The sequence below is a fragment of the Andrographis paniculata genome, unplaced genomic scaffold (assembly GCF_009805555.1).
Source record: "Andrographis paniculata isolate CXL003 unplaced genomic scaffold, ASM980555v1 Contig52END, whole genome shotgun sequence".
NCBI classification, from domain to species: domain Eukaryota; kingdom Viridiplantae; phylum Streptophyta; class Magnoliopsida; order Lamiales; family Acanthaceae; genus Andrographis; species Andrographis paniculata.
Window position 1 is genome coordinate 6,386,304 of NW_026137587.1, and position 13,004 is coordinate 6,399,307.

A 13,004-nucleotide genomic window follows, 5' to 3' on the forward strand; every position below is an offset into this window, starting at 1 on the left:
TTTTTATTTTCTTCACTTCATTAAAGTAAAGGACCTACTACTGTACTCATTTTAATTAATTAATTAAATAAAATATACTCCATAAGTAACTGTCCTACGCATGCACTGCTTCTTTTTCTTCATTGATCTTAATTAGCTGCTTAGCTGAGGGCCCTCCCTCCCTCATTCATCGTCAATCATATTATAAATTACATCAATTATATCCCCAATTATATGTACTATCCATTCATTACTTCATTCTTGAATCTTGATCCATCCATCCATCGATGGCTCTGATCACACAGCCACAGGGGGCTTACTGCTACTATTCCAAGATCAAATTTGAGGATGACCCTGATGAGTTGCAGCACAGAAGGGCCCAATTCTTGATCCACAAGATTCTGCAAAAGGCAGATGACATTCACCCATCATCATCCACCTGGTGGCCATGCAAACTCACTTTCAAATTGCTGCTTAAGCAGCAGAAGAAGAAGATCAAGTTTGGTATTGGGAGGAGGTTGAAGAAGCTCAGAAACAGATTCTCCTCATCTTGCAAATACTTGGTTGCTGCTTATCCTCCAAACACACACACTGCTGCTGCACCAAGAACCACAATATAAATAATTCATACATACAATATATATATATATATAATAGTTTTGTGGATTTAATTATGTTTTCCAAAGATGAATACAAGTTTTGTAAGCTGGCTGCTTTCCATTTTATAATAATAGTAATAATAATAATAATATGCAGCGTGTCTTAAATCAGCATTTTTTCCTAACAAAATAAAAATATCAAAAAAATATCCTATAGTCATTTTTAAAGATTAAAATAAGACCCAAGAGCCGCACCGACGCCAGATCCACACCGTTCGTTATGATGGGGCCCGAGTGATGAACGAACAGGATTATCCCAAGGCACAGAAACTCCGTACTCCGGAATCAATTTGGATATATACCCAAAACTGCATCTTTTACTTACCTTCCAGATAGCGTCTCGCACATCTCGCCGGCGGTGAGACTCAGATCGGTTGCGCCATCCCGGGGCTGTTTTCATATCTGCAATGTATGCTACGCATAGTATAGGGATGGCAGGGAAATGTAGCGGGAGTAGAGGAAACGTGTAGCCAACGCTCACCTCACCTACCTCACTTTTTCTTAACCAGGCTCCTAATTTTCTATTCGATTTCTCTCCTACATTGCTGTAGTAGAAAATTTATTCCCCAACCTTTCGCTTCGCGAGCTTAATTTTGCCGTCGAGCAATATTTAATCAGGAATTCGGTTCTTAATTCCTTGATTATTTATCTCTTTATATGTTTTTTCGTTCCTCTGAGTTCATCTTTCCAGGTTTGGATTGGTAGGGGATGAGATATGGCTTTGAAGGCTGCGCCGATCTTGGTTTACTGTGCCAATAACAAGAAAACCGTTCCATATTCTCAGTTGTGCATTCCGGATTTCTCCCGTGGCCGGTCGCATGATCTCTTTCATTCGATTTACAGTGATTGGAAATGTCTGGGTCACAGGGCGATTACTCCTGTGGAAGACGAGATCCCCATAGCTCCTGGTGCTGTTGAGGATGTAGCACAGATCAGTGTAGCGGGGGGTAGAGGATTTCACAAGGATTTGAACTCTCTCCCAAGTGAGTGTCGCATTCCTGTGACACAATTTTATATTACGAGCAATTATGAATAATTTGGTGAAAGATGATAATTTCTTGACTGGTTTCCTTTACGATATTGAAAGTACCATTCCTGATTCATTTAATTTTAGTTTATTGTGGTTATTGGACTGCTCATGTAATCTTGGTCGCAATGATCTTGCTGTGCCCTGCACTATGATTATTTATGTTATTCTTTGGCTTTATTCGATTTGCCTTCAGAATTCTATCAATGCAGAACCTTTTGAAGCAACTTAGATTGATATTTGAAGTGAACTTTATATTTTATAAAGGTGCTATATGTTATGAATTTGCTATACTTAACAGCAATGCTTAAATGCCATGAATTACATTATACATATATGATATTGATTCTACAGCTATGTACTTATTTATATATCGCTGATGGTGTAGCATTTCATTTAATACTAATTACATGCAGAACTCTTGTCGGCTGCCGACATAACATCTGCTTCACGTGATGATAAGAATGTTCGGGTTGCGTATCAGGTACGTTATCTCAGGCTCGATATAGTTACATCTTAATGGTTTAAATTAGCTTCCTTATCGAGTTCTATATATCTTGTATAGGGATGTCCCGGGGCATATAGTGAGGTTGCTGCACTGAAAGCATATCCAAATTGTGAGACTGTTCCCTGTGAACAGTTTGAGGCAGCATTCAAGGTTGCTATTGTTCACAAAAAAATTTAATTAATTTTTCGAATCATTTTATCTTTATGATCGATTTTAATTTCTCAGGCAGTTGAGTTGTGGTTGGTAGACAAAGCTGTACTTCCCATTGAGAATACGGTTGGTGGAAGCATACATCGTAATTATGACTTGCTTCTTCGCCATAGGCTACACATAGTTGGGGAAGTTCAGTTGATTGTTAATCACTGCCTTCTGGGATTGCCTGGGGTTAGAAAGGAGGAGCTGAATTGTGTGTTGAGCCATCCACAGGTAATTACCTATACGTGAATCTTGTATCGCACGCATCCACAAAAACAAGTCCTAAAAAAATACTGTGTCTTCGTTTATCCATCTCTTCCAAACATCAGACTACCTTACATATCTATTGCATTTATTTACTATGGGATAAGTTTTTATGGTGCATTTCACCTATTCTTTCTTCATGATTCTGTTCTTACTTTGTTCGAGTCTGGAAACGTGATGAGGAGATTAAGAGAGTTTATGGAAACATCGCTTACTTTTAGGTCCGAAACTTTTGGGTGTAAGTTCTGCTGTTCTGAGACTTGGTTTTGCAAGGAAGGTGAAATGTTTGAGAAGGCAAAATGATAGAAATTGGAATCGAATATTACTTGTATAATTTAAAGATCTCTAGTTTAGGACATGTAGCTTGCTGCTTTTACTTTCTTTTTCCTGCCATTTTAGTTTTTGACTTAAACATATGAACTGATGGGAATTTCAGGCACTTGAACAATGTGAAATAACACTGAGTGAATTGGGTGTGACGAAAGTCAATGCTGATGATACTGCTACTGCTGCTCAGGTATCGTCTCCTTTCTAAAGTATTGACTTTTTTGCAACATTACAAGTTTCATGAACATTCTAAAAACATGGCAGATTGTAGCCTCAGAACGCGTGAGGGAGACTGCAGCAGTTGCTAGCTCTCGAGCTGCAGAAATATATGGTCTTGAGATTCTTGCTGAAAGAATACAGGTGGGCTTAATTCTCATGTCGGTGATTCCTTAGTTACGCCTCAAGTTCTTTAATATCCGACTTTTGATCAATTTAATTCAACACCCAACTAAACAGGATGATCCTGACAACATCACCCGTTTTCTGATACTTGCAAGAGAACCTGTAATCCCCAAAATGGATAGGCCATATAAGGTGATCTTCTTTTCTCAGGCTCATTGCGCCCTATGCATTACAATAAATTCATTCATTCTTTTTAGACTAGCATTGTCTTCAGTCTGGAAGAGGGACCCGGGGTTCTGTTCAAGGCTTTAGCCGTGTTTGCGTTAAGAGACATTAACTTGTCGAAGGTAATCTTCACAGCTTGTCCCAAAATTGAACATCCATGGATACTTTATGGTTTGACTGTAAAATTAAATTACAGATTGAGAGCAGGCCACAGAAAAGACGGCCTTTGAGGGTTGTCGACGGCTCTAATAGAGGAAATGCCACGTGAGTATATCCTCGCAGACATTTGATTATATCTCAATGAAGCTACTCAACATGATTCACTACATTATTCAACCTCTGCGGGGTTGGCTTGCTTTGCGATTATGTGTCTCTAATGATGAACACTTGTGTTGTTGGCACAAATAGAGGTGACTAAATTCCATGTGCAGATACTTCGATTATCTCTTTTACATCGATTTTGAGGCTTCTATGGCAGACCCCCGTGCGCAGAACGCAATGGGACACCTTCAGGTAACCATGTCCATACTTTGCATCACACCTCAATCAACTAACTCGTACTCGATTCCTTCCCATTATGTTCTTAATTCTTGGATGTCTTGGCTGTAAATCTGGGACATGTTAACTTCACAGGAGTTTGTTAGGTTCCTCCGAGTCCTTGGTTGTTATGCGATGGATCTCTCCATCTGAATCAGCCAGTTCTTGTGAATCATCAAAGAATGGCTATTCCTACCGGGTCTCCGACATGACATTGTAATGATGGAGGGAGGTCACATAAAATTAGAATGGATTCATCGTTCAGGTTTGTTAGTTTTCATTTGTTGTCTGGTTTTCTAGCGAATTTAATCAATTCCCTATATATGTTTGTTTGTTTCATCGCCATTAACTTTAGGGAAATTACTTGGAACAGCGCCATGACATTGTAATAATGGAGGGAGGTGGATTCTTGAATTCAATAATATTTTTATTGGCTATAGAGCCTAAAGATTCTACAATGAATTACTAAAGGTGTGCTTGTGATTTGTATGTATTTGTTGTGCTTTCGATATGAAATGTTTTAAATAAATTCTGATTTTTATGTATGAAAATATTTGATTAACAATGATGAGTGGAAATGGTGGTCCACATGAGTTGAAAATGCTCAATTATAGGGGTGGATTAGTGCGGTATCTATATCTATTATGCTGGTATATTGAATTTTCGGTAGGATGTAAAAAAATACTATACCAAAAATTTCGATATAGATAGTATAATTTTAGGTTTGTAGGTTGAAAGTCGGATTCCTTTGTAACAGAATAAATTTTTTTAACATCTCAGGCTGAGTTTAGCATGGCCCGAAATTTACATCTTGGGTCTACTTTGAAAGCTCATGGCCCGAAATTTTTTTCACTGGATTGGGCTGGGCGGTTCAAAAGTTTTTCGAATATACTTTGAAAGCTCATGTCTGCTTTTTTGTTTGATCGAATTTTTGGACGTGTCTACATTTGTCCACAGGCCCAATTGCCTATGGGCTGTAGTTGATAATGACACTTAAAATTATATTTTGATGTATCTTTTAAAAATTTTAAGTTAATTTATAAAAAATACAATCCTATCTTCAATATTCAAAAACATTTATCACCAGAATCAAAGAAGATTCCGACAAACATCTCATGCGACTTTAGGCTGCAAAGTTGCAATCGATTTCTTCAAGTTCATGGATCCCCGGCAGCCAATAACCACTCGCCACGTCGGATCTCTCCCCTGCCTCTATTCACGTCCAGATTCAATCTGCCATGGCGGCTTATCCCCCGCCTTCCTATCTCCTTTCTATATATATACTTTGCCGTTTCCGAAAACGCAGCAGTCAAAGTTGGCGCTCGATTTCCTGTTAACACTCTGCGAATTAACAGATTTTTCAATCCATTTTTGTTTACAGCAATGGCGTTTTCTATAGCCTCTTCACCGGGAGCGGTCCGCAGCTCGATGCTGTCTTCTTCTATTGCGCAGACCAGAGGTAGAAATTCAACGGTCATTTGATGTTTCTCGCCTTTCTTCTGTAATTCAGGGGATTTGTGTTCAATCGTCTTTCTCTTTCCTCAGGTGCTCGATTCGCCGCATTTCAACCGTTGAATAAGCTTCATCATCGATCGTCGGCGGTGAAATTGTCCGCTCGGCGTAGCGATTCAAGCGTCCTCTCTGCGGAAACCATTTCCGCCGGTGGTATAGGTATGTAGAGATTTTCATTAATCGCCGTGCATGTGAGTTAATTGCTACAACATTTCAATATCAATTTCAATCGAACTGTCGATGATTTAGGTTTTCATTGTTCAACTATTTTGCAATAGATTTCGACGACAAGATAGAGGTAGACGACGCCTATGAAAAATTGGCGGAACACCTTGAGAATGCCTCTCCTCTGGAGATTATGGATAGAGCTCTGGAGAAGTTCGGAAACGATATTGCAATCGCTTTTAGGTAATTATAGAATCGGATAATTAATAGCTCGTATCATGTGTGATTTCAAATTACAAATCAGTTTTCGTAATGGTAAAGAAACATGTAGCCAGAACATAATCGTGTGTGATTTCGAGTTTGATGCTTGATTTCCAGCTTCAGTTTGTTCTTGCGGATTGAGATCTTCTTTACCCTACCAATTACATCCGCAGTTATCCTGTTTCAAATTTGAGTTACTGAATCGGACATAACATTTTACAGCGGGGCAGAGGATGTAGCTTTGATTGAATACGCACGGCTAACAGGACGGCCGTTCAGAGTATTCAGCCTCGACACCGGAAGGTTAAACAAGGAGACATACAAGTTCTTCGACGAAGTCGAGAAGCACTACAAAATCCACATTGAATACATGTTTCCAGACGCAGCTGAAGTCGAGTCCCTAGTTAGAACAAAGGGACTATTTTCATTCTACGAAGACGGTCACCAGGAGTGCTGTCGAGTGCGGAAGGTTAAGCCATTGAGGAGGGCACTCAAGGGGCTCCGAGCTTGGATAACCGGCCAGCGAAAGGATCAGTCTCCGGGGACACGATCAGAAATCCCTGTTCTTCAGGTGGATCCTGTTTTCGAGGGGCTAGCCGGCGGTCCAGGCAGCCTGGTAAAGTGGAATCCTGTTGCAAATGTGACCGGAAATGAAATCTGGAGCTTCTTAAGGGTAATGAATGTTCCTATCAACTCCCTCCATTCGCAAGGCTACGTCTCGATTGGCTGCGAGCCGTGCACCAGAGCCGTGCTACCCGGCCAGCACGAGCGCGAAGGGCGGTGGTGGTGGGAAGATGCTAAGGCGAAAGAATGCGGACTCCACAAAGGCAACCTTAAAGAGGACAGCCGAGAAGATGGAATCCCGACTAACGGTGTTTCTGCGCATACCGATCTTTTTATATCCCAAACCATTGTGAGCTTGAGCAGGCCTGGAATCGAAAACCTGTTGAGGCTCGAAAACAGGAGGGAGCCTTGGCTAGTCGTGCTGTACGCGCCGTGGTGCCGTTTCTGCCAGGCGATGGAGGGCTCGTACGTCGAGCTGGCATTGGCTCTGGCAGAGTCGTCCAGCGCTGTTAAGGTGGCGAAATTCCGGGCTGATGGAGAAGACGAAGCTTTCGCTCATCGGGAGCTGCAGCTTGGCAGCTTCCCGACTATTCTATTATTCCCCAAGCATTCGTCGCGGCCGGTGAAATACCCGGTTGAGAATCGGGACGTTCCGTCTCTTATGGCCTTTGTAAAGGCTCTCCAATGATCAATCGTTGAAAGACTATAATATGTAATTAATGACACATTCGCTTACAAGATTGTAGTTTTTAGATGGGTTATTGGGCTTGGAGGCCCATTAGTTTGGGCCGGGGAGAGAATTGGCTCAATTAAAATAATCAACGGCTATAATGTAAATATTCTGGAAATCCCTATTCTCCACAATATTTCAATAATAATAATAATATTATGATAATAATATAAACATAATAAAAAAGTAGTGGTAATATTTCTGGCGTATTTTGTCCGGATCCTGAATTGAAACGTATAGACCGGCTTCGAAAATATCGAACCACCGTTTCCGGTCCAGCTGACGTCAGGCGCCGTGAACCGCCGTAGTGAAGCGGTCGTTGCCAACTCAAGTATAACTCTCTATGTACACGTCACTAATTAATTCTAGGAGAGTATAATTCTTACATATATATATATATATATATATATACTATCAGAGTAGGTGATTTTGGAATATGAATGGGTCATATATACTCATGACACAATATTAATAATGAATAATTAATACTATTGATATTGATATGTGGTATAATTAGAATGTGTATAGGTATTTGTTGGTGTACATAATTGTTAAATTAAATTCGATTGGAATAATTCTAGGAATTTTGGTGTGTTTCCCTTAGGATGAGCAATATAATTATAAATTGCATATATATTCCACAGCTCAGCTCAGCTCGTTGGTTCAGTGCGTATGTCATGTTGTTTTAAATCGTTTTTGGACATTTCTCAATTAAAATCCCCCCATCTCCCTAACCACCATTTCTCTTAACTGCAACATTTAATTGTTTCGTTCTATTCATCCTCAACCTCCTCATCACTTCTATCCATGAATACACAAAATATGTTGTCACCCTTTTTCTTTTTCATTTAAAAAAAAAAAAGAAAAGAAAAAGATTCCTTTTCACCATGCATGTATATATGATTCTTGTACATTGAAGGGTTTAATTAATAATCATACCAACGTAACATATCATAAAATTGTACAAAATTATATATGTGCCATAATTGATCCCACCGAATCAGCTTCATGGCCAAAAATCTAGGGTTTTCTCTACAAATTTATATATGTAATATATGATCTTGTTCGTGCTTAGAATTTCTATATTTTAATTGTATATGATCATGTCGGCTTTGGGAAGAATTTGACTTGCGACACCTTATTAAATATAACAAACCTACTTAAGTCGAGACGTGGCATTCACTTTTATTTTTATTGCGGCGATATGGAAGCACCGTGCATTTTCTTTTTTTTTTGTATTCATTCGGGTTGATCCCTAATAATTCCTATATTTATTTTAAATTCAAATCGCCACCACGTGTAAGTCAATCAACAACTCGACAAACAAGTCGCATCCTAACTTGTAATCTTATCGCGTAATTTCCATCTTATAGCTCAAAAATATATTCTTTTCCCACAAACAAAATTAAAACTACACATCCACATATGCATCAACACCACTGTACACATATACATACATAGATGGATGGATAGATACACAAACCCTGATGAATTGAAGAGGATTCTCCCATTAATGGAGTGGTTGAAACACAGAAAATTAATGAATAGGTGAACGATGGCTTCTCTTTAATTAGCATGTCAGCAGCAACTGCCTGCATTAGCTCTCCAGTTTGGATGTTTCTGAGTTTAAATCCCAAGAATTAAAAAAAAAAAAAAAAAAAAAGATCGACTCTATTACCCACAGTAAATTAGACATGGAGTTTGTACTGATGAAATTAATCATTCGATGAATAAAAAACCTAATTCTACAATAGTAACAATAGGTGTGAATTAATTTCAGCTTATCCCTACGATGTGGAATTCTGTGATGAAATAATTCACACCTTAATTTTAATTTTCCCAAATCACTTACTGTTCATATATTTTTATCTATTCATTTTACTATTTTTATATTTTTTCTTTTTCTTAGAAGGTGAAGAAATCGACAAAACGGTGACTACAGTAATCTTTCCCCACTATTTAATCCCACTCTCAGACCCCCAAGCTCTCACCCCCAAACCCTCCTTCAATTAATCTCTCTCCTTTCTGCAGAGCCATGGATCCGCCGCAGCAACAGCCTCCTGCACCCGCCGCCGTGGAGCAAGCTGCAGATGGTGCTCCGGCTCCGGCTCCTGAACAGGCGCCAGCGCCGGAACAGGAACCGGCGCCGGCGCAGGCTGCACCTGCAGCGGCACCTGTCCCCAGGACTGGAGTGAGGCCGTACGTGAGATCGAAAGTGCCCAGGCTGAAATGGACTGACGATCTCCACCAGTGCTTCATCGAGGCCGTCGAGTATCTCGGCGGAGAAGACAGTAATGGATAGATTGATATACAGAACTATTATTGCATGCGTGCATGATTCAATTAATTGTATATATAATTATTGTTTCTATTTTCGCCATTGAATTAATTTGGGGTTTAATTGGAAAGAGCAGATGTGGAATCGAAATTTATTACTTACGGTTTTGTCTTTCTGGTGGTCTTTTAAAGGAGCTACTCCGAAAATGGTGCTGGAAATTATGAACGTCAAGGGGCTCACAATTACTCACGTCAAAAGCCATCTGCAGGTTGAAGACGACATTCCCGGGAGCTCCTGGGGCTGCCTGACCCAGATTGGATCTGTGCCGTCCGTTGGTCTACAACGACGGCGTGGATCTTTCTGGTCTCGGGAGTTCCAGCCGCCCCCAGGAATCCGCCCTAATTCCTCTTGTTCTTCGCTTTCTAGGGTTTTGTGTTTTTTATTCTTTTTTTTTTTTTTTTTGGCCCAGTGACGCAATCTGTAAAAATTCTTTAATACTACGATGAATAGCTTTGTTTCTAGAGATGTTATCGTTTGATTTGATTTCTTACATTCCATTTTTGGCAATGGACAGATGTACCGAAGCATGAAGCATGAGCAGGCTCTCCAAGGTATGTGTGCGTGTCGCCTGTATATCATTTTATGTCTGAAATTTATCGAAACTCCTTTACCCTCTTTTATTTTTTATGTTTTTGGAAGAATCTGGATTTCAATTTTCGAGTCAAAAAAATTAAATTACAATCTAACCCTTCTGATATTTTCAGAGCACTGTTGAAGTTCATAAAAATGTCATAAAAAAAATGAGGGTTTCTTCATGAAATGTTACAAATCTCTCTAAAATGAATGTTGTTGCAGCAGCAGAACAGGCAGCAGCTGCTGCGGAGAGGAACAGGAGAGCTGCCGCCGCCGCCGCGGCGGCGGCGGCGGCTAACTTCAACTATCATCTGCATATGAACAATGGCGCTTCTACCTCTACTGCTCCTCCACCTATGGTGATGGCTTATCTTCCCCCTCCTCCGGGATTCTTCTTCAACAATCAGGCACCCCCTAGGTACCCCCACCCCCCTTAATTAATTAATTCATTATAATTTCTGAATCGACCTTTGATCCAGGCCAACTAATTGCATATATACATACAGGCTGCTTCCGTACGACCCGAGGTTCAACTACCTCGTCCCAGTCCCGATTTACCCTCACCCTCCGATCCCGGCCGTTCACAACTTCATGATTCCGGCGCCGCCGCAGATGGGAGGGGCTGAGACACCAGCTGCTGCTGGTGGCGACGCCGGCGCTCCGCCGGCGTCGTCTTCTGACAACACTGAGGAGGAGGAGATCTCCCTGGAGCTCACCCTCGGCTGATCGATTTATTGATCCTCCAAAATCCGCCATTGTTCTATTCTGCATATCCATCCATCCATCCATCCATATCATCAATCCACAATCCACAATCCTCCTCCATCAATCCGCCTACCTGCGATCGATGCTGCTGCCCTTAATTAACTAATTATTAGACCTTAATTGGACTAATTATCTATCTGTCTGTCTTCATTTTGCCTGTGTTTTCTTGTTTCTGTTTGTGTTGGCGCAGCATATCTATCGATCTATCTATTTATTTACCTAAGGATGCATTGGCACCAAAGTTTATGAATTATGAGGTGATGAGTTGTTGGATTCAACTCCTGTTTTGTTGCTCATTACTTCTCGGCTATATAATATAAACCATCTTTTTTGCTGTTTCATCTTACCCCTTAATTTGTTGTTTGATGTTGTTGATGCTTTTTTTCTTTTTTTTTTGTTAACTATATAATATCTCAAATTTCTTGTAGAATACATGGTTGTATTTTAATCTTAAAATTATCAAAATATAAACACACACATAAAAGAACATACTTTTACAATCCAGCTTAATTGAGGCAAGAAGCACGCACTACTTAATTCTTGCTCATTGGAAGTGGTCTTATAAATCTTCATTCTTTTACTATAATTTCAATTCCCTTTTAATATTAAATATATATCATCTTCATTCTAATTCAAATTTGAGACTAGTTTGTTTGGATTTGGGTGTTTGATTTGAAGAATGAACATAGCAAAATTCTTAATTGATGTTTTAATTATAATATAAACATTTTTATATATTTGATATAAAAAAAAAATTTAAAATCTCATGGAGTATAGTATTAAAATGAAAATTTAGGTTCTATAATGCGATATAAATACGTGTTGATATGATTTTTTGAATGTAAAATTGTTTTTTAATATAATATAAAAACTGAAAAATAGGGTTGGATTTGATATTTTTTTAGGAAAAAAAATAGGATGAACAGTGTATATAAAATTCAATCCCCAAACAAACACACCACCGCAAGGTGTAATACAATTTCCTCCAATAAAACATTATATTCAAATAATTTTTTCAATATTTCAACCCAAACTAACCATTCAACATTCAATTCATTTAATTTACATATACAGTAAGGGTGTGTTTGTTTGGGGGTTTGGATTTTGAGTTGGGATTTGAATAGTAAATATTTTGAATTTGAATAGTTGTATGATGTGATATAAATAGGGTTTGATGTGATATTTTGAATGTAAAATTGATTTTTAGTATAATATAAAAAATGAAAAATAGGTGTTTGATTTGATGTTTTTGGGGGGAAAAAATTGGATGAATAGTGGAAATCCGGAAAAATCCTTCAAACAAACACACCCTAAGTACATTTGGAATCCATTCATTTAAATATTTATTGTGTGTTTGTGAGTTTGAAGTACTAAAATTATGAATTAAAATAATTATTTGATATAATAAAAATATGTATTATATAATATTTTTAATATAAAATTAAATTTTAATATAGTATAAAAAATATATATACTTGATTTATTATTTTTTAAAGAAAAATTAATAAATAGTATATTACCAATTAGAAACCTAGATTTGTACAAACAAACAGAGCCTACTAGAGGGTGTGTTTGTTATGAAAAATGATTTGAATGTATTTTTTTTATATTTACAGAGAATTATATAGATAATATAACAATGAATATATGTAATATTTTAGTTTTTCTTTTGAAAATGTGTGTGAAAAAAAAATAAAAAAACACAAAAGAAATAAAGTGTATATCTATAAATATAAATTACTATAATTTAAATTTTGTGAATTTCCATCATCTTAAAGTAAGTAGAATATTACACCAACATTACAATATTCTATATATGCGCAGTAATAACCTTTTTTAATATTACATTATTGTGGTGATATTTTAGGGTTTGATTGTTATGTTTGCACTGATATTTGAATTTTGAATTTAAAGTTTATTTAAATAATATTTTGATATAATATATAAAATTAATATATTTTTACTGAAAATGTATATATATAAAAAAATTGAATAAAAAATATTGCAAATTAAAATAATATTACTATCTGGCT

The 13,004-nt window shown here is 37.9% G+C and overlaps 3 protein-coding genes across 9 annotated transcripts; all 3 read left to right on the forward strand.

Moving 5' to 3' along the window:
- Positions 1–880: 880 nt before the first annotated feature.
- On the forward strand, positions 881–4,525 carry LOC127254263 (arogenate dehydratase/prephenate dehydratase 1, chloroplastic). Of its 5 annotated transcripts, XR_007839443.1 has the most exons (12): positions 885–1,621; positions 2,082–2,149; positions 2,231–2,323; positions 2,399–2,599; positions 3,069–3,149; positions 3,224–3,319; positions 3,416–3,493; positions 3,559–3,648; positions 3,723–3,790; positions 3,958–4,039; positions 4,160–4,328; positions 4,437–4,525. XR_007839443.1 is itself a non-coding variant. In XM_051279284.1 (11 exons), exons 1-11 carry the CDS (start codon positions 1,354–1,356, stop codon positions 4,214–4,216), a joined length of 1,182 nt encoding a protein of 393 aa, XP_051135241.1. In that variant the 5' UTR covers positions 885–1,353; the 3' UTR covers positions 4,217–4,525. The 5 variants fall into 5 exon arrangements, 1 of the variants encoding a protein (XP_051135241.1); XR_007839444.1 differs by lacking the exon at positions 4,437–4,525 and having other exon boundaries at positions 881–1,621; positions 3,935–4,039; positions 4,160–4,193; XM_051279284.1 differs by having other exon boundaries at positions 4,160–4,525.
- LOC127254262 (5'-adenylylsulfate reductase 3, chloroplastic-like) lies at positions 4,221–7,429 on the forward strand. 2 transcript variants are annotated; one of them, XM_051279282.1, is made up of 5 exons: positions 4,221–4,328; positions 5,151–5,522; positions 5,609–5,734; positions 5,854–5,983; positions 6,224–7,429. In XM_051279282.1, exons 1-5 carry the CDS (start codon positions 4,283–4,285, stop codon positions 7,251–7,253), a joined length of 1,704 nt encoding a protein of 567 aa, XP_051135239.1. In that variant the 5' UTR covers positions 4,221–4,282; the 3' UTR covers positions 7,254–7,429. The 2 variants fall into 2 exon arrangements, with proteins under 2 accessions (XP_051135239.1, XP_051135240.1); XM_051279283.1 differs by having other exon boundaries at positions 4,240–4,328; positions 5,191–5,522.
- Positions 7,430–9,119: 1,690 nt separating this feature from the next.
- On the forward strand, positions 9,120–11,304 carry LOC127254264 (probable transcription factor GLK2). 2 transcript variants are annotated; one of them, XM_051279287.1, is made up of 5 exons: positions 9,120–9,586; positions 9,765–9,841; positions 10,148–10,184; positions 10,429–10,624; positions 10,713–11,304. In XM_051279287.1, exons 1-5 carry the CDS (start codon positions 9,331–9,333, stop codon positions 10,930–10,932), a joined length of 786 nt encoding a protein of 261 aa, XP_051135244.1. In that variant the 5' UTR covers positions 9,120–9,330; the 3' UTR covers positions 10,933–11,304. The 2 variants fall into 2 exon arrangements, with proteins under 2 accessions (XP_051135244.1, XP_051135245.1); XM_051279288.1 differs by having other exon boundaries at positions 10,432–10,624.
- The last annotated feature ends 1,700 nt before the right edge of the window (positions 11,305–13,004 follow it).

Excerpts from the sequence above, each read along its gene's own strand:
- LOC127254264 (XM_051279287.1), top strand. The coding sequence starts at position 9,331 with ATGGATCCGCCGCAGCAACAGCCTCCTGCACCCGCCGCCGTGGAGCAA. Across the intron at positions 9,587-9,764 it reads GTATCTCGGCGGAGAAGACA|GAGCTACTCCGAAAATGGTG; the intron begins GTAATGGATAGA and ends GGTCTTTTAAAG. Across the intron at positions 9,842-10,147 it reads ACGTCAAAAGCCATCTGCAG|ATGTACCGAAGCATGAAGCA; the intron begins GTTGAAGACGAC and ends GGCAATGGACAG.
- LOC127254262 (XM_051279282.1), top strand. The coding sequence starts at position 4,283 with ATGATGGAGGGAGGTCACATAAAATTAGAATGGATTCATCGTTCAG. Across the intron at positions 4,329-5,150 it reads AGAATGGATTCATCGTTCAG|AATCAAAGAAGATTCCGACA; the intron begins GTTTGTTAGTTT and ends ATTTATCACCAG. Across the intron at positions 5,984-6,223 it reads GATATTGCAATCGCTTTTAG|CGGGGCAGAGGATGTAGCTT; the intron begins GTAATTATAGAA and ends AACATTTTACAG.
- LOC127254263 (XM_051279284.1), top strand. The coding sequence starts at position 1,354 with ATGGCTTTGAAGGCTGCGCCGATCTTGGTTTACTGTGCCAATAACAAG. Across the intron at positions 2,600-3,068 it reads GTGTGTTGAGCCATCCACAG|GCACTTGAACAATGTGAAAT; the intron begins GTAATTACCTAT and ends TGGGAATTTCAG. Across the intron at positions 3,494-3,558 it reads AAATGGATAGGCCATATAAG|ACTAGCATTGTCTTCAGTCT; the intron begins GTGATCTTCTTT and ends CATTCTTTTTAG.